General features: G+C 47.0%; 1 protein-coding gene across 4 annotated transcripts in view; it reads left to right on the top strand.

Annotated features, from left to right (window-relative positions):
- TfAP-2 (transcription factor AP-2) overlaps positions 1-20,504 on the top strand; it is a 235,686-nt gene that overhangs the window by 79,656 nt on the left and 135,526 nt on the right. For 2 of the 4 annotated variants that reach the window (XM_076520305.1, XM_076520304.1), the window contains exon 1: positions 3,475-4,216. The exons of the other annotated variants lie outside the window; for them this stretch is intronic. In XM_076520305.1, the coding sequence (XP_076376420.1) occupies positions 4,172-4,216 (45 nt within the window). In that variant the 5' untranslated portion in view covers positions 3,475-4,171. Of the gene's footprint in view, positions 1-3,474; positions 4,217-20,504 lie in introns of those variants that run through there. 4 annotated transcript variants of the gene reach the window in all.

The following is a 20,504-nucleotide window of genomic DNA, read 5'->3' as shown; positions in this document are numbered from 1 at the left end:
AAATGGAGCCGGGGCCCCGTCCCCGTCCCCGTCGCCGTCCCGTCTTCTCGGCAATTTACCAAATAATAGATTTTTACACGCCGAACTTTGACAAATTGCTACCCTCGACGGAAGCCGATCGATCAATGAATTCCAAGTACAGTAAATTCTCCCTGATCGACCCTCGGCTTGTACCCAAAAATGGACAATTTCGGAAGAGGAGATTATTATAGTTGTTGACAATCGATAACTATAAAAATAATAAGCGAGGCTCGAATAATCGTACCTCCTCTTCCCAAATTGTCCACTTTGCTTACCAAGCCGAGGGTGGTCAATAAGGGAGAATTTACTGTATTTTTATAGTCGAGAATGTTGTAGACAGTTGAGAGAACGTTGTGGATCTTTGCGCGAAATAAAAATTGCCCGCGGCTGGCGCAGAAAAAAATATCGAACCTTTTATTTCTTCTTCCGATGGCTTTGTACATTTTATGCGCTCGTTTTTGTCGCAAATGCGTCGAATCTAATCGTCCTCGTTCGTGGAGACGAATCGATCTCCGTCGAAAGATGTTCCAACGCGCGAACCTTCTCGTAATTGTTGTACAACACACGGCTGTTCGCTGCATCGTTTTATATTTCCTGCAAACTTCGAAAGCATTTATCGAACGCGCGGTATAGCGCGTGCTGGACCGATACTCGTCGTTGCGATACCGTTGCGTAAAGCGACCATTCGTAGCGTAACAAAAATGGTGTGTAAACTATCAGAAATATAATTACCGTTGTTTTGTCGGCGCGAGAAAAAAAAAAGCTGTAAAAATGGAACGGGGAAATTGGGGGGAAAAAAAAAGGTGTGCACGCGTAGAACAGAGACGACCCGTAAAAAGATGAGCGCGGAGTTTCGGCCACAGTGATGACCGCATCTCGTTAAAAGGCCTCCCTTCCAATTTCGCCAGCTCGATCTGAAATTTTCTTGCACGCTCGCGTGCACGCCCTGGGCTGTCACGATTCGGACCTAACTGCCGCGTTCGTACAACCGATTCAGGAATTCCTCGTAAGGCAATTTCATCCGAGGAATTCCTGTTTCGACCGTACGCGTACGTCCTGTACACCGATAGCTATTCATTTGCGGGAAAGCATCTTAATTTCGGGTGGCAGTTGCTCGTCGACCAGCCGGTATAAAACACCGGCGGAATAAAACATTGCGGTGCTATTGAAAATTAGTCGACGGAGGTCTGAAAGCCGCGGAACGTTTCGTATCGATATTATTAACTTCTCGAACTTCTCGAACTTCTTTCTCTAATTTCTTCGAAGGAGAAAATGCGCAAAGTTCCGCAGAACGGTCGTAATATTTAATTGCATTGCGACGACGATTGCAGAATGTGAATCGTACCGTAAGATAAGTCACGAAAACGTTGCAAATTCGGCAAATATTCGGTGTAATTTCGAGGGATCGGTGATCAAAGTTCCGAATTCTTTGAGACAGGGACCGATGTTCGGGCCAGGAACCGAAAACGCGGTGTATAGAAAACGATCGAGTTAGATCAGGGTGAGAAATTGGAACCGAGACCGCGAAGCAGCCGGGGTAGATGATGTCCGTGAATCGAAATGAAGTAAATCTCGTGAACCATTGATACAAGAAGCGTATAGTTTGTAATAGCGATAAAGGACGAGGGGAGTAGCAATGTTCTACGAAACTGGTCGAAGGAATTTCATTCATTCGTTCATTGCTCAGGTAGCCGATCGGAAATCTACCCTCTGGACTGCCCCCGGGTTAAATCGGGTCGTCGACCAGAACGATGGAACTGGAGGTATTCGATGCGTCCGCGTGGTCAGCAAAGATCGGAACCGTGTAGTCGTACAATCAACCGTTCCCCGTGAAAATAACATGATTATGATTGGCGCGTCAAGCTCGGCGAAGGGGGCGCGTTATTTGTGGAAGCTGACGAAACGGAACAAAACTAAACGCGGTTGGTTACACGCCGATGCCGCGTCTTCGACGCAGTTTTCCATCCATCTGGCATTCGTTTTCGTAACGAATATCGGTCTTGCTTTCGCGTCGATGTGTAATTCTGTTCTTTAAAATTAAAATAAGAGTTTGTTTCGTAATCGTCGTCGATACTCATTCGTTTTCGCAACTTGTCTCTCAATTAAATTGTTTTAGAAACGGCGACAAATAACGAAAGAAACGTTCACGAACGCTTCACCGTTTAAATTACAATTAGAAAATTTTACATCGCGGAAAGACGCGCAGCGCGCGAACGTCGGAGTTTTCCGTAATTATCGTTCCCGATGTTAGCGTTGTAAACAGCGTAAACGCATCTGTTTCTCGATATAGCAACGACGATGTTTCATCTACTAAGAATGCATCCTCCACCGCTTGGAAGAAATTTCATAAAAACAGCGAGAACGTAGCCTCGAGAAAAGGCGCTCCTCGATTTTTGCAGGTTACCGTTATCAAAAACTTGACTCGATAAAAATGTCCAGTTTTAATGAAGCAAGGGATCCGCGAAGTTCAACTTCCTCCGAAGTCGCGAAGAATCGTCGAAGACAAACCGTTCTTCCGATAATGCCGGGCTCTTGACTCGGCAATGCTGGAAACTCGAGGTAATTGAAATACTTGAAGGTAAACGGCCCTGGCCAAGCAAATTCTGTAGTCGGAATAAAAAAAAAAAGAGCAGAACAAAAATAACGACACGTTATCGTGGAACAGCCGAGGCAACGTTCGATCGACACGGGCATCGCAAACATGCTCCGTTCTCGCGGTTCCAAACCCATCGAACCGAACGTCGCGCACAAAATATTCCGAAACAAACTGCCTACGTTCCAAATAACCGGGCGTCGCTTCGAGCGCTCCAGAAGTTGCCGCGAATGCTGCGGAACCCGAAAAATCCCGAAAATCCCGGCAACGTCTAAAAAGCCCTCCGCTCTTCCATCCCCCTCCCCTCCGTTCGAGGAAACGAAATAAATACCTGACAGCGTGGTCGTCGACGAAGAAGAGAAAAAGGAGCTTGGAATCGACGCGCGGAGATGGCAACACGGGAAAGCGCATCCAGACTCGTTGGAAGTTCGGGGCCGCATGCCGCATCTTTTGAAGCCGGGCCAATATCGGTCGGCGAGATCTGGGCCCGCGGGAGGGGGCCTCGGAGGAGTAAGAGATAAAGAGCGATCCTTTATTACGAAAATAAAATCCTCACGACATTATCCCGAGGTTTATCCGCGGCGGAGAGAAGCTGGCTGGAAAGCGCGGAGAGCGCAGGCTGGCACGTCGCGGGACGACCAATGGGCTGCGAGCAGGGCGTCCCCCGATTTCCTGCCGATCTCGGCTCGGCTGGCGGGGATTGGGCCCGCGCGGCCCGTCGCCGGCCAATGGGCGCGCTCCGGAGCGCGGTGCCGGGCCTCAAGGCCCGTCCCAGTTCCCACCCCGACGGGTTTCGCCGGCGAGCGGCGTCTATCTGGTAGCTAAGGCCCCGCGGGCGCAGTAACCCTCGAGTCTTCCTGCGTGTACGACGGTTTAAGGTGAATACTCATACACAAACCTCGAGAGATATCGGAAAACAATATCCTCCGCGCCGCGCCGGTAACTCGATAGATCTCGTCTCTCGTCTCTCGGCTTCTTCTCGCACCTTCCTCTCTCTCTTTCTCTCTCTCTTCTCTTCTCTTTTCTTCTCTTTTTCTCTCCTTCTCTCTCTCTCTCTCTCTCTCTCTCTCCCTCTCCCTCGCTCCTTCTCCACCGGCAGCCTGTCGCCTCTCTGTCCCGCCGTCTCGATCCCGACATCGTCGATTCGCGCCGGAAACAGGCCCCGCAGAGACTGGTAGCCGGCAGAGCAATCACGCGAAACGCGCGAAATTTGCTAGCCCCGGTCCCAGCAGTCTGTGCACGCGTGTCGCGGACAGTGCTCGGGCCCAGTGACGTTCGCCGATAAGGCCCCGCGCGCCGCGACAAGGATACGGCGTCCCGTTGCGTCGCCTGGTGACAGTGAACGCAGATCCTCGAGCCTCGACGGCCCTGTCGGACCCTGGATTTTTGACAGTGGTGCGCGAACACAGTGGCGAGTGAAACACAGTTCCGGCTGATCGAACGCGAGATGACCGCGCCCGTGTAGGATCGGTTCCACCTTCGAACTTGACGTTTCCTGGTTTCCGGGGGAGAAGTGCCTCTGTTCGTCCCTTACCGGTTAGTTCCTCGAGAGACCGGATGCCGAACCTAGACTACTACAACACCGCGAGGATGCATCAAATGGTAAACTCTTTTCAAGATACATCTCGCGGTGGAGGTTTCTCGATGAATGGGTCGACGGAGAGTGGACGATTAGCTGGAAATTGCGCGTCTTTATGCTTTGCGTGCAGAAAATGTCAGGCTTGCCGGTAAAACGTTTGAAATCGTTCGCCGATTGTTTGCCGGATCGTTCGGCTTTTCTCTCGACTCGCCGAATGCTCTGCGAATTTTCTGCGTTTTGTAACATTCATTACGATTCTAGCTGCTGTTATATTTAATCATTGTCGATTACACGATACCCACATCTTCGCTTCGGATCTGAACCTGTTATGGCCTATTTCTAGTCATTGCAAATGCACTGTTGCTTCTTCGTCGATCATCGATTGCGCTGTTTGCTTACTTCGGAGATCCGATCGTTGGCGAAGGCTCGCTGAAAGAAGTATCATTTCGAGCATCCGTGTATGCAAATTTGAAATTTGAAGGCAGATCACGATTGTACGCATCGTTCTTGTTAAATATGAGTCGATATTATCGACATACGATAGTGGAGAAACGTACAGAAAATAATCGGTTGCAGCGAAAAGAACGATATGGTAATCGTTCGTTTCGTTTATTAGAATGGACGAGTATCTTGTACATCGATCTTGTCTTTCATCCGACAGGCAGAGTATTCGCAAACATGATCTATCGATCCACGATGTTGGTCGGTAATGTACAAACAATTTTAAATCGACACTTATCCCGTACATTGTCAATATTGCCGAAGCTTCGCCGAACAGATTGATGCACTGCCAATATTCTGAATATCGACGAGGACGTAGAGAAAAATACTTTTAATTCGCGTACTATACTTTGCGGATATAAATGCCGTTTACATTCGTGTAAATAAATAAAAAAGAAACGAGAAAAAGTCGGGAATCTATTCAAACCGAACTTGAACGTTTAACGAAAACGCAATATCGTATCGTTGGTAAAACGTAAACGATCCTTCTTTCGAATCAAAATTATTGCGATGTAAAATGATGTAATTTCCAATGTAACAGATTAAAAAATTTAACGAACAAACTCGATTCTCCGCGTCGCGACGTCTCGTAACGGAAGTTAAAAAATGCGATACAATTCCGGAGTCTCGACGGCGTTGACAAGTGTCCGGTCTCGAACAGCTTCTCTCCGCCATTTTTGTTCGTGACGGTTAGAACGACGGGAAAGAAACCCCTTTTTCATCGGCACTTTCTCGATTCGTTCGGACTCGACTGACGGCGAAACCTGAATACTCGCGAATCCTCCGAGGACACACCTTAAAGCGTGACTAAACTTTCCAGTCGTAGTAAATAAAATGGTTTATCAAATGAACCGATCTTCTGCACGTCCTCGCAGGCTATGCATCTGTTCCTGCTTCGTGAGTTTCTATAACTCGGTTCGAAAACATTAAAACTATCGGTTTACACGTAAATCGCGGTGTTTCCGCGTTACGAGTTTTGCGTTCCACATAGAAAAGAACGCCGCGCTCTTCGTTTCTCGGGCATGGAATATAATTGATGGTACCGCAGGAGGTGCCGATATGTTCCTTCAAATTAATATTCTCAGCCAGTCTTTAAGCAAATCTTTCGTTTACCTCGGTTTATGTAATATATGCGGTTTATCTGTCATGCTGAATCGTTGAAACAAGTGTTCTCGGCGAAACACCGTCGCGATTATGTAACGCGGCTCGCATTATGCGCGAGGAACTTTCTAAAGGTAATTAAAGATGAGAAGTTCATTAATTATCGGAGAGTTTTGATCTAAGTTCGGTGTATGGAAGACATTGCCCGAGCTGCGCGAGTAAGTAATAATTAGACCGCGGATCGTCGTGCAAAATGATAACCGGCCCGATAAAATCAACATTTCGCGCATCCTTTCCACGATGCTGGAGTCGAATAAACATCGATCTCTTTCATCGGCATACAAGAAGATCCAGCGATAATCTCTAACATTTTTGATGCTTGTAACACATTTTATATTTTATCCGACACAGTCGTTGTCGCGTGTGCATGCACGCTGCTCGTAAATCCTCGCAATGTTGCATCGCCGAATGAATTTTCCAGTCTGAACAGCGAATTCCGTGGTGCGCGCAGCTGTGCGTCGCGCCGCGCAGCCGAGGTGTTAAAGAGTCGAGCGAGAAAAACGAGTCTGTTTCAAAGTCGAAATTGATGCAGGATCGAGAAGCCGTCGCGTCGCACCGTTTGATAGCTAGGAGGAAATCGGATGGGCCAGTTATACGGTGGAACGCATCGTCCATTCATTTCCTGCTATCTCGTATCTGAAACGTACACCTGGCCGCAGGTAATAAACCGCTACAATGGCGTTACGACTCACAATTCGTCATGCGCCCCGGGGACGCGTTTAAGTGAAATAGATACGTCATTCTTATGGAATATAAGTTCATAAAATTGAGCGGTAAATCATTGGGAATTTGTTCGGAACGCCGCGGCACGCCGCGCCGCGCCGCGCATATTCGCGCTCGTGCCTTCGCAAATGCGAACGCGAACGCGAGCGGTCTGCCGATGCTTCGGCAACCGCAAACCTCGCTGTAATGACAGGCTTTAACAGCGACTCGTAAAATCTTGCCACAATGGAATCATTCTTGGGGATCGCTGCCTCTATCGGCGGGACTTAACCGGCCGCGTGAGTCACAAGTTCATCGGCTACGGTTCGTTAACGTCGTCAACCTTGGACCTTGAAGTTTTCCAAACGTTTCTCTCGCACCTCGCAACTTTTCGATCGAACGTTTTTCCAGCAAGATTCTGTACGATTCGAAGTAAAGTCTTCGTTGCGATGTTAGTTTTTGTTTCTTCCGCTGGTTTATCCGCGTCAAACGGCTGCTTTAAACGATTTTTACGAGGAGGACCGTAAAGCTGATCGAAAGCGGAACATTTTGCGATGATACTAACGTCGAAATTGATTTCTAGCAGGTCGATCGACTTTACAACTTTAATTCGATTTTGCAACCTGGCATTTTTACGTTCGCGTACAATTTACATCCTGAGAAAAGAGAAGAACATTCGAATAAAAATAATTATGAATTCGAAGAAGATTAGCAGATAGATCGAGACGATACCACGATCCAAGAGTACGCCTCTTGCGCTCCATTAAAATCCCCTGAAATCCGTGGGAAAGAAAGTAATTATGTAAAAGTATGTAATCATGAAAATAAAAGATCGAATAAACGCATAGTAAGGAACTAATCATCGCACTCGTTGAGCATTTTCAGAGGATCGACAGAAGTCGACGCCGCCGTCGCGCCGCAAATAGTGCCTATCCATATAATTGAGGCTGCTTTAGGTGGCTCGCTGATGGAGGGAACGATAATTATGCTAATGTCAACAATCCTCGCAAACGAGAGAAAATAATTACAATGGCGGTCGGTAATGATAACTCGGAATGATAGATAGCGCTAATTGCGCCGCGCGTCCAGGCTCGCGAGGAGCGCAACGGTGCACGCCGCGCGAAAAGAATTTAGGTGATTTAAGCGTTTTACCGGAAACTGCGAAAGGTACGTTTTCGTTCGACGTCGTTACAGCGCTGTGGTCGCCGATTTAATTCAATGGTTCGACAGCGTCTGAAAATAAAAGAGTACCGCGTTGACCTTACCTGTACCAGAGAAACGCGACATTAACTATTCTTTACATTCTTGAAATTTACCCTCGGCTTGTACACGAAAATAGACAATTTGGGAAGAGGAAATCCCGAATTGTCCATTTTCGTTTCCAAGCCGAGGGTCGATTAGGGAGAATTCACCGCATAGAGTATTCAACAAATACGATTTTCTTTACAGAATTTGTGCCATCTTCGTGCAGAAAATGATGTCTAAACGATTTTGCTTAGTTGTTCATTTTTATCGGAAATGCATAAAATCCTATTACTTACTATTGGAAAAAGAAATGAAGAAAGCTATTGGAAAAAAAGAAAAATATCAAATCGCGTCGATAACTCGAAGAAGAGGAACATTTCGGATCTCTCTGGGCGTTCGAGATTCGTAAGGACTACGAGACGAAGGATTTGAGATCGGTCGGTTCGACGGGTTCGGTGTTTCCAGCGTTAAATGAGGGCCACGCGAGGGTTAAACAGAGACCGAACGGTTATTAGCAGGCTGTTAATCGTCGCGGCGCGGCGCGGCATCAGCCGGGGAGGCGGACACGGCCGGTCTAACAATTCTGTTGTTGCTGTTAACGCCTTCGATGCTTTACGATCGCCAATTACTTTGGTCCGCGCACGGAAAGCTGCACGCGCTCTCGCGCGGGTTCCGAACGCCGCGCCGCGCCGCTGAAAATCGAGCCGAGTAATTGGCGTTTCTCGAGAACAAGAGGGCTCTCGCTCTCTTCGGATTGTTTCGATTTCAACGGGCCCGTATTTATGCGGAACCTCTCTCTTTCTCATCGCGCGCGGCGGCGTGCACTAAAATCCGAGCGAGAGACAAAGAAGCTATTTGTAATTAATAGGCTGCGACGGCATCGAAACGTCGAGAAATTGAATCGTTTTCTCGTTGACTTTTACACTCTCGTTCTGTGCGAACATTTCGAAAAAAATATATGTCCGTGCAAATATTCGCGTAACCGCGGAACTTGCGGAACCGAATGTTACCGAGTCGCTTGCGCGTTCTTTCGAACTATAACGGTAACCCTACCATGCGGGTCGAAATGATCGGTCTTACATTTTTTTACAAATCAATTGCTGCTTAAATTCTTGCAACATACAAGATTCGATCAGTTAATCGTCTGCACTCGAGCGGCGACCTCGAAGCTCCGAAATAATTTTTGCATTATCGAATCCTTGAAATTTTCAAAACCATTGCGAAGCTTCCAAAATCGATACGCAGCTATCCCTAGCTTGATGTTATCGATTTCTAATGGAAAAAGCAACCAAAGTATCGATAGGACAATCTTGGGTCAAAAGGGTTGAAGAACCGTTCAATTTGTAACTGCTGCGCGAGTTGCGAGATTGAATTTCGTATAGAAAAAAATAGAAAAACCGATTTCCGATTTAGAGTTAAAACGGCTTCGAGGGCAAAAGAGATGAATGTTCGATGATTCTGGGTGTCCGATGGATTCGAGGTTAGAATTCCGATGATATCATTCAACGGAGCCAGTACGATTCTCGTTCCAACGGAGGAGCACGTAATTACATAGGGAGCGTGCAAAACTTGCTATAAGGGAATGGCCGTTTTTCTCGAAAGTGCAACGCCCATGGATACTTAGATCGAGGAGAAACAAACCCATAAATCGTTCTTCCGGAATTTTTTGCATCGCGTGAGGTCTCGCGACCGTTGATCGTCGGTGATCAAAGGATTCGCTGCCGGACACGTAACGTTGCCGAGCAATAGAAAGCACGTTTCGTGCGCGAGAATTCGCGTAAAATCGTACGCGGAAATTCGTTTCTTCGAAAATCGAATCGCAGGAACAGCGAAACGTTTTCTGAAAAAAAAATGGAAGAAAACCAGCAAATTGAATGGCCGCTCGATGGAAAAGCGGTGCCGGTTGCGTATCGCATTAAGATAAATAGTTTCGAGCGATCGATTCATAACTGGTCGGGATAAATGAGTCTGACCAGGACGGAGGCGCGCGTCAGCGAGGCTGACTTTGTCCGAGCAAAAAAATTAATGCTAAGTTAGTGGGAAACGAATGAGCGATCGTTATTCATGCGTTTGGAGCGTTAGATGTTTTTACGTGCGATGCGTTCGCGCATATTTCAATCTAAATGCCGACTATTATTATTCACTTTGGACCCGTAGAGGCGATCTTCGCGCACGTATCGGGCGACGGTATTTATAGAATGCTAGGATAGTAATTCGAGACGAATCTCTGCTTCGTCGTTTTTTCCTTTACATTTTTACGGGTCTCTCGAATTTGCGAATACAACTTTTTGACCGAATTTTGTCAACGGATCGAACATCGCTCTAAAAAAAAATGATCATCGTCGTTCGACGATTCCCCGTCGATTGCTTGAACGTAAACGACATAAAAATTGAAGACGACAAGACGCGAGATAAAAATTTCCAATAACAAAGAAGATCGTTTGCATCGCAAGGTGACGATAAATCTGCTGGCACGAATCGACGTAAAATATTGCGAAGAACAAAGTACTCGTGCCAGCTGTACGAACATCGAAGCAAAATATCGAAGACCGATCGCGTCGTTGTTTTCGAAAGACAGCAATCCTCCTCTTGGAGAACTGGACGCGGCAGAACCGACCTGCAGAGAGAGAGAGAGAGAGAGAGTCTCCGTGATTAAAACTGACCGGTGCGGAGCGGAGCGGCGCGGCAGTTGATAGAAAACAATGAAAGGAGACAGAAGAAAGCTAGAGAAAGAGAAAGAGAAAGAGAGGAGGAAAAAGAAAAAAGGGACGCGGATGTGGGGGGGAGGGGGATACGGTGGGCGAACGAGAGGAGCGAGCGAGGCCCGTTTCTTTCACCTGTGCCACCGCGAGCAATAAATAACCGCCAGCTTAGCTGATTTTACTGCCGTGTGTTTGGGTGATCCCAATAACGCCGGCCGAAGAAGGGACCAATAATGCGAAGAAAACCAATCTTCGCGCTAACTAGCCATTCAAACGGCAGAACTGCCAGACAAGTACTTCGAGGGACCCTGGTTAACCTCTGAAACGAAACGGTTTCAATCCTATTTCGGTATTAAAGAATTCGCGGGCAGCGTCATAACCGCGTGGGCGGAAACGCCCGTTCGACGATGCACGATCCTGCCACGAGTGAACCTCGTGCGTGCATCGTACGTCCACGTCCCTGTCCCTGTCCCTGTCCCTGTTCCTATCTATGTCGGGTTGCGAGCAATATTTCAAGAATTTTCAAATCGCAAGCTCCGCGCTCGCCGAGCCAATTGATTCGAGCGTTCCGACGCTTAACAGCTCGTTCACGCGATACGGTTTTATTCGCCGATTCGCTCATTTTACCGGATCGGTAATAACCGAAGGCGACGCGGCGCGGCGTTCGCACGATTCCATGTCTTCCCCATAATATCTACGTGCCTACTGCTCATTTTATTTCTTTTACTCTGCCTTTTAACCAAGTTTTGAAATTTATTTTTATCGGAATATATTTCAATTTTCGATGTTGCAATTATGCGATATTGATCGGACCGAATATCGTGCGAACTTTTCGAGTCGATATTCTGACACTAAACGCGTCGATCTCGAGGTGATCGCAGTCGCATCTCGCGAATTTGATGCACCTTCGAACCTTTGTGCTCGCAAAATTGTCTTTCGCGCGAAGATGCTTTTGTCCATTAATTATGAAACGTATTAAACACCGACCGTTTAAGAAAGTGGTAACGACGATAGAAACGAGTTAGCTCCGTGTTACATTAGCGCGCGGCAATCGAAGAAATCCAGGGGGGAGACGGTTAACGAACGTTTCCAATTTAAGCAGGGTTCGTAGATTAATACGCTCGTAAGGAACTCGCAATATTTCTTCGGTTCGTAACATTCGAGCAGCTCATTTAAACTGTTAACAAATGAGCAAACCGAGTACGCCGGAGTACACTCGTAACCGTGGTATTTTTCGTGGGGGTCCTTAGGCATTCCACCCGGCTAAGTAATAATAAAGCGTACCGTTACGAGCAGTAAAATGAAATTTACGTCGAAATTGAAGAAAAGTCCGGTAAAGGGCGAAAGTTTTATGAAAACCACCGGCTAGGAAGCGGCGTCCATCCAACTAACGAAGCTCGCCCGGCTCGCCACTATTACGACACGGATACTTGTCATACCAACTTAATGGCCGCTTATCCTTGCAAACGTGTTTCCGATCATGCGTTGTCATCTGCGTGGGCAGACAAGCATCGTCTCGGAGCCCAGCGTCTCTTGCGCAATAATAATTGCTCGGAGATGGTAGCCATTAAAACGAACGATTTATCACCCGGCGTATCATAATTCAACCGAACGCTATAAATGTATTAGCCTTAATTAAATTACATCCACCACGGTTATTAATAACGCACGAATCGCCGGTGAAATACTACTTTTGGCACTCGCTTCCGATCCGTATCTTCGATTTTCCATCCCCGTCGAAACGCGGATGTCACGGTGGTGCGAAGCTCGCCGGACGATGGAATCCATTTTTTTCAACCGCTTCGGAAGTAAAACGAAGCGAAAGCACGGCCAATTTCTATCGTACGATAAAGGCTCGCGATCCGGACGAATAATTTAACTGTCGTAGCAACGAAAGAACGGCGCGCACTTTTCTAATATTTCAAGCCGAAGATCGTTCGATGAAGACTCGACTTCGGCTCTTCGAGGCGACGACGTTCGAATTTACGACGACTGTTCTCGCTCGAAGATACGTTTTATGTTCCTGCACGCATTAGCCGGTCCGAGATCTTCCTCCAATTCCTGCTGCAGTAAAACGCTCCTATCTCGGGCTGCCGAGTGCACAAAGTTTTCGTTGCCTCGAAACTTCTCCGAATGTTTCTTTTCAACGTCTTGCTCGAACGAGCAACATCGTCGTCGATACGGTCCGAGTCGCAAGAACGTTCGAAAATCGAAGTCGAAGCAACATCGAAGTTCGAAATTCGACCGAGTATAGCAACCGTGTAAAAAGGGGGCGCTAATTTGTTTCGTTCGAAACAAAATTCTCTTATCGGCGTCGGTTTGATTTTAATTGCAAATCGGACGTCGCGTAAAAACTGCAACTTGGCGAAAGAAAGAAATTGAAAAGGAAACGCGCAGATACTATCTATACAAATTATGTCAGACCGAGAATCTCGGGGCACGGCGCGGCTCGGCGCGGCTCGGCGCGGCGTGTCTTATCGCTTAATGAGTAATTACAGCCTGTTTGTAGAGGTAAATGACAGATTGCGCAATTTTGTCAAAACTGCCGGCACGCATCGTTGCGCGTGTGATCGATCGGACGATTAGTCCGGGTAAGACAAGTGCATAACACGTCCGCATCGATTCGCATAATTAACCGGCGTGCGTGGGAATTATCTGATTCTGGGAACCAAGCACCGTAAAATTAATATTTTTCGCTTCGCGAAACTTCGCGTGGGCTTTCAGCGTTGATTGCGAGCCCGAGCAAATATCAAGCTTCTCTTTCGCCTATGCAGCCGGCGCGGTCTTAATACATTATACAATGCAAATAATCGTTCTAAGTCGATGCTTACGGGAAACAGATTTATGCTGATGACAGGTTTTTAGCTCGGCTATCTCGTCGGCCGTGTCTTCACGCTCCGGGTACACGATTACTATTTATTAATCGTTGTATTCATTTTTGTTCTTTGAAAGAAAGAAAAAAATGGCGACAAGAACGTAATCTTTTAAGAAATTTTACAAAGTGTTCACCCATTGGTCGTTCGACGTGTTCTTCGCTAATTGTAAATTGGTACGAACGAGCAACGTATCTTCGATAAAGTAATTGGTCGGAAGCTCGTTTCCACCTGCAACGATTTTAACAGGCCGCCGCGGTAAAACAAACAGTTATTAATTCGAATCGTGCTTTAGATTGTATTCGTTCGCGTTCGTGTAATGATTCAGCAGCACGGTGTCCCGCGATGCACCAGCAGGGTTCCGTTTCGCCGGCTAGCCTCTCGGAGATCTCGGAGCTCCCGGAGCTCTCTCTCTCTCTCTCTCGGTATCTATACTATAATAACCGGTTAAATTCCGGTAGTGGCGATCCTTACGAACGGTAGCCTCTAATCTACCTAATTTCGGGTTCCTTTGGCCAAATGTGGGCCAACATTGGAATTATTCGGTAATTGTAACGGATCGGAATGTTGCGCGTTGCTCTTTAGGGCTCGAGACGCCGAGCCACGCCGAGCCGCGCCGCGCCGCGCCGACCCTGGCCAATTTCGTATCTTTATAAGCTCGTTTTGCTCGTCGATTCGCGCCACCGCCATTATCGAGGGCCAGCGTGGATTCGATTCGTTCGGTCCGGAGTGATTAGCCGATCTTATTCGAGAGCCGAGCAACCGTGAACGAACGACGAGTCGTTGCTCGTCGTGCACGGAATTCTTTATGAAACGGATCGTCGGCGAGCAGTTCCACGCGATTCTACGCCGTCCGCAGCCTTGAATTGCTCGTCCCGAGTGCCAGTGGGAATCTTACGGAGTCTCTTCCTATGGGTTTCTTTAAATTACGGGTCGAGGCTAGCGTATCTGGATTTTTTGCCCCCTAGATTTGATGATGGGCGCCGGGATAGACTGGCGGAGAATCGCGAGGAACGGCGGTGGCTTCGGTGGTTGGACCAGTTTCGTTGTTTCGGTAAATGTAATTCGATGGAATTCTGCTGCCAGAGTGCTGTGATTACCAGGCGGATCGGGAACGACTCGCTTCTGATTTTCATTTAATGGTTGCTGGAATTACGAAGACGATCTTGTTCGCGAAGAAGTTATTCGAAGCGACGCGACGCGATCGTTTCTTTTCGGATCGTTCATCTCTGCGGCGGCGTTTCTCCGTTCTCCAGCCTGGAGAACAAAGTCGTGAAAATCTCGAGCAAGGAAATTACGATGATCCTTGTGACGCGAGACCGCGGCACCGCTGTGCCGGTCGAAAGAGAATCGTGTCGCAATTAAAAGAAATCGCAACGCGCGTTGCGGCTTCTCGTGTTCCCGTTTTTGCCTCGTGACGCGCGATGGAAAGATCATGGAAATGTTCGAATGAAAAAGTCGACTCGCGTTTTCCTTCGACCGAATCGTTCCAGCCTTCGGCCCGAGAAAACGTTCCGCGCGCTCCCGATTAAATTGTAGAGTTCTGGCGTTCTCTCGCACGAATCAACGTTTTTCATTGCTTAAGACCGATGGTTACCTGGAACACTTCCTGGATTAATAACAGCGATTAAGGAAACTGGACAGATGGTTCGCACTCGATATTAATCGAGGAAGTTACCTCGAAGTGATCGGTCAACTCGATGCTTTTTAATCTACGACCGGGGCGATTACAAGTGTCCGATCGAGTTTGATGGGTCTATCAACGGATCGATGAAAGATTAAGACGTTTCGGTGAGTCAAACGCGACGTCCGTCTAAATTTCATAATAATAAATTGTTCGTTGCCAGGGAACGCGATGCAACTTGTCCGATAATTTCAGGATGTCGATAGGTGTATGAAAATGATCGAAGAAAGAAATTTTTCATTCGATCCAGTTTCTTGCGATCGACGCGGACCGATTACCATTTTGATTAGCGTTAATATGTCTCCCGGCATTCGCACGCTGCAAAAATCGTCGAACAAAGATGAACTAAAAACATTTGTACGATCTTCTCTTTTTGATATTGTTCCGTAACCTATCGATGTTATCGGTGCAGGAAGCGAAGGTCTGCTCCGAGCGAGCAAATAATGCGCACGGATTTGCATAAAAATCCATCGTCCAGTTGTTGGTAGCCATAAATTAAATTTCGTATCGGATCGAGTGGAATGTAAAGTGGAGTACGAGGAAAAATGCCGGCCGGACTGCCGTGAAACGAGAGAAATAAGTCGCGCGTTTTCCCCGGTTTTTCTTTGGCAATTATATTGATATTTTCTCCGGGCAGGTTCGGCTCATTACAAATTCGAGACTGCGGCGACGCGACGCGGAATGCCCGAGACCGGGCTGCATAGGAGGCATGTAAAGAGACATCGGTGCAGTTTAATAGCACTAAATTGTGACCATAAAGTATCGGTGCACGCACGAGAGCAAGAGTACACGTGATTGCGGCATTCCCGCGGCTTTAATATACGCGTGTTCGGGGAAGAGCGACGCCGCGGCCTGATATCGGACGATTAATATTTTTCAAACCGCCGACCGACGATTGGACAGTCCGATGCTCGACACCAATTAAATCGAGGTTCGGTACATTGAATTTCTGATTGCTCTTGATCGTAGGCCGTGGTTTCGAAGGCTCGATTAGCGTTTCAACGGCGGCTCGAAATTACGCGAAGCGTACCGATTAACGACCCGATTATTGTGTACGCTATTAAAATTTTATTAAGAATCTGTACTTGTTCGTCCAGAAAATATTCGAGTCGAGATACGTTTCGATAGGAACAATGCCTATAATTCAGGGGAATAGTCCACGGTTTTCCTTCTTCGAAATCTGATACGTTTACAGTAATTTATGTTGGTTTAGATTACGCGGAAATTTGTACGTTTATTCGTTTAATCGGATAGTCGAAGCAAGAAGCCTCGCCTGACAGTTTAACCGATGTTTGATCGCGGTCACGATTACGGGTCGCCGTGAAAGATTTTTCAAAAAATTCCAGCGCGCGCCGATATCGTTTCGTCCGAACGATACGTTCCGCCTAACGCGCTCTGCAAGTGTAAATAAATTAACCTGGTCTGCCGCGAGCAAACATTACACGAACAGCCACAATTTCAACGCTGCCAAACAGTTTACTTACGCAACTGAATTTACATGGGAATACGCAATAATCGATGTTAATAATGGAGCGCGGTCATCACCGTCGCGTAATTTGCAAAGGAGGAAATACAATAGACGAAAAATCGATGGAAAATCGATGGAAAAACGATGGGAAAATATTTATACGGTTCGAGGTGGTGATGGAAAGCATCGGTTATTAGGTTTTTTTTTATTGCTCCGATAGCCTGATACTTGAATTCGCAATTGCGCGGAGGCGAACGTAATGCAACATCGAATAAAACCATTCGATATTAATGGAAAAACATGTAATATTTCGTTTCGTACGATATAAAGGAATTTATAAACAGTTTGCGACGCAAAACGCGGGAAATAATTGTAATTGAATCTCGCATTGTCCCGCATTATTGTACGTAGTTTCGTGTCTTCGGCACACGTTGCTGTTAATCAAATTTTATTTTACCTCGAACGAAATTACAGAACCACGGAACGAACAAGCAGTTACCGGTGGATACAAACGAAAAATGAAATGTTTGCGAAATTGGTGCAAGATGTACGTTGTGCTATTAAATCGTTTCGCTTTTCGACTTTAGTACCGACAGTTTTCGGTGCCTTTAATTTATTTCCTCGCGATAACGCAAACGGTTCGATTATGCACCGGTGCTAATGCCATTTATCATCGACGAGAACTTGACAATTTTTAAAGACACCTACGAAATGCCATCTTTTGCCAAGTCGACGAGTACAGCAACTTCGGTCTAATTTCTCGTTCGGCCTCTCAGTTTTACAGTAATGTCTCCCTTATAGATGCTTAGATTGCGCAGAAAAATGGACAATTTGGGAAGAGGAGATACGATTAATTTGGGTCTTGCAGCTCGTTTTTATATTTCTTGACAATTCGTAACTATAAACACGAGCTGTAAGGCTCGAATAATCGTATCTCCTCTTCCCACATTGTCCATTTTCGTACACAATCCGAGCGTCGATTAGAGAGACGTTACTCTATTAATATTTGAGAATCTGATCGCGCGTCCATCGCATCTTTCTACACTTTCCGTCGAAGAATGGACGACAGATCGCGAGTGCGATAGAAACGGAACGGGGATGGACGCCCAACGACTTGGATCGGTGGTAAATCGTCGAAGAGCAAAGTTCCAAGGAAACCGGAGCAAGAAAAGAAACGATCTTGCGGGGACAAAAGACGATCGATAGCGAAACGGTCTAGATCCCATCGGCGTCGTCGTGGTCGTCGGTGAAGCAATCGGCTCGTTGTAAAAATCAGGAGAACGATCTCGTCGCTGGTTGCGGAACGGACCTACGGCCAACCAGCGGATATCTCTGTCGCGGGAGTGTCCGCTGAAACTGTGGTTCGGTCGCGTTTCCATGAAAGGTAAAGGTATCGCCGTTTTGCGGTTTACCGATGGCGGAGCGAAACGATCGCTCGGCTAGGAAACGGCTCGGTAAATAAGTAACGCGGCTCCCCTCGTTAACTCGATTTAATGGCGTGTCGTTAGCAGTCGTATACCCGGCGACGCTGCGCCTGGTGACCATGAAAATAAACCAGACGAGAAAAAAAGAGGAGCGCACTGGGAATTCGGGATACCGAGAATCGTTATGGCTCCGGACGGAGGACGGAGAACGGGACGGGACGGAACCGAGACGAGACAAAACGTGTTATTGTGCCTTACCGGTTTCCCTGTATCCGGTTCGAGTTCCGCGGACCGTGGCGATACCTTCCGACGACGATCGCGTCGATCATCGCTAACCAGCGTCGCTTCGCGTCGTGCCGCGCAGCGCGAAAGACGATTAGACTCGCAGACGATGCGAGATGCGGGTTCTGCGTTTCTAGACATCGACGTTTTTTCACTAGGATGCCGCTAATCCTCGATGCTGCTGCATTAACTCTAGAAAGCCTGCGCGTTTACCTTAGCATCGATCTCTTTATCGCAAGATCTACCGATCTCTTATCGCAAGATGTTGTTCTCGTTTGAAATGCCGAGCACGGTTCGTCGATTCGAAGCGTGGAGCAAGATCGTTTGGTCAAGAACAGCAACTTGGAACGTTTCGTCGGACGTTCGGAACGAATTTCGAGATCGGAAGACGACGTTACGGTTCGAAACTTTTTCAAAGGGATCGTTTGCATTTTGGTTTAATATTCACGGTCGATCGACGCGAAACTTTCCTCCGTTGCAGTCGGTCTCATCTTACGTTCCTGTTTCCCATCGGCTCTTTTGTCCCCGAGTTTCTTTGTGCGACGACTTTCGACTTTAAACGTCGACGAGAAGCATCGAGAAGTCTCCTTTCGTTTGGACTACCGCGGTTCAACCAGCGTTTAAACTCCGTCTAACAATGTTTATTCTACCGCTTCTACCAATTCCGTCGCTTCTGCGACACTTTTACAGGTTCGAGAGCCGCCTCCGTTTTTCGTCCGCCGCTTCTCTCCGGCCGGATCGGATTATTATCCCACGTTGCACGTCGAAGCGAGGAATTCCGTTTACAGCGCGCCGTCCAGATGCGTGCGAGACGATTCGCTGAAATGCTCTCCAGAATATCGCTAATTACTATGATATCCGCTCGATTCTATTCGCCGAGTGAAAGTCTAATTGCGCGTCCGCGGAGGAGGATACTTAAGACTGGTCTTACTATAATTTCAGTGAGTCACGTGACGTAATATCGCGCGTTAGCCGCCGCCGCGCGTTCAGAATTCCTTGCGCAATGCTAACTCGTCGATAGGAACGCGAATGCTAATAGTAGTCCTGATTACTGCTGTTGTCTGTCGGCGAGTTTTTGACCCTTAACCTACCGGCGCAGTTACCCAATTGTTTTACCGTCGAATCGTGCGCCTTCGCTCCGCCGTACTCGCGTCGTTTCTATGGCAGCGAACGTATTCGTTTCCTGGTTTTACGATTCTTTCAGGAATACGCGATCGTGCGAGTGAACTTTATCGCACGGCCAGCATCGCGCGCCGCGATAAATAAACGACGGTGGCTGACGCGTAGGGTGCATCGAGGTATCCTTTCTCGCGATCGATCCTAACAAAATCTCGATTATTCGAGGTTCCGACGACGCTGCGCCATCGTCCAAGATTTTCTTCGGTGAAAGTCCCGGTTGCTTCGAATTCACCCTCTGGTTTGTTTCAACTCCATAGTCGAATCTCGCGATCGGATAGGCGCGAGGATGCAGTAATGTCTCTCTAATTGACGCTCAGATTGTCCACAAAACTGGACAATTTGAGGAAGAGGAGATGCTATTATTCGAGTCTTGCGGTTCGTTTTCATAGTTACGAATTGTCGAGAAATATAAAAACGAGCTGCGAGGCTCGAACAATCGTATCTCCTCTTCCCAAATTGTCCATTTTTGTGTACAGTAAGGGAGACATTACTATACAGTAATGTCAAGGTTATATTATATTATATTTTACTATATTATATTATATTATATTATATTATATTATATTATATTATATTATATTATATTATATTATATTATATTATATTATATTATATTATATTATATTATATTATATTATATTATATTATATTATATTATATTATATACAGTAATTACTGTAAAATAATGTCTCCTTAACTGAATAATCGAATAATAAGGGAGACATTACTGTACTTCTACCTGCTCGTAACAGATGCTAGGATATTTCCAAATCGATGAAACTTGACGAACTGATAGATCAGAGTATCCAGAAGCGATTCCCGAAGCCGTCGAACCATCGACTCGGAGAAGCCAAAAGAGTCCTCGGTCTCTTCGATCGCAGCCTGCGAAGCAGATCAACTAGTCGGACTGCTTCGAGCGTAGCGTCGTTACGGCCGAATTTGACGAAAGCGTGCTCGCGGGTCGAAGCTGATTCGCCGACCGGTTGGTCCATAGGTGTTGTTGGACAAGCTGCGCGATTAGCATCGCAGGAGCAGCGACGCGACGCTCGACGGCAGCGTTGCTGGGTCCAGCGACGACGGTGGTGCCATG

This window comes from Megalopta genalis, chromosome 3 (genome assembly GCF_051020955.1).
Source record: "Megalopta genalis isolate 19385.01 chromosome 3, iyMegGena1_principal, whole genome shotgun sequence".
In the NCBI taxonomy this organism is placed as follows: domain Eukaryota; kingdom Metazoa; phylum Arthropoda; class Insecta; order Hymenoptera; family Halictidae; genus Megalopta; species Megalopta genalis.
This window is presented reverse-complemented; position numbering and strand designations above follow the sequence as displayed.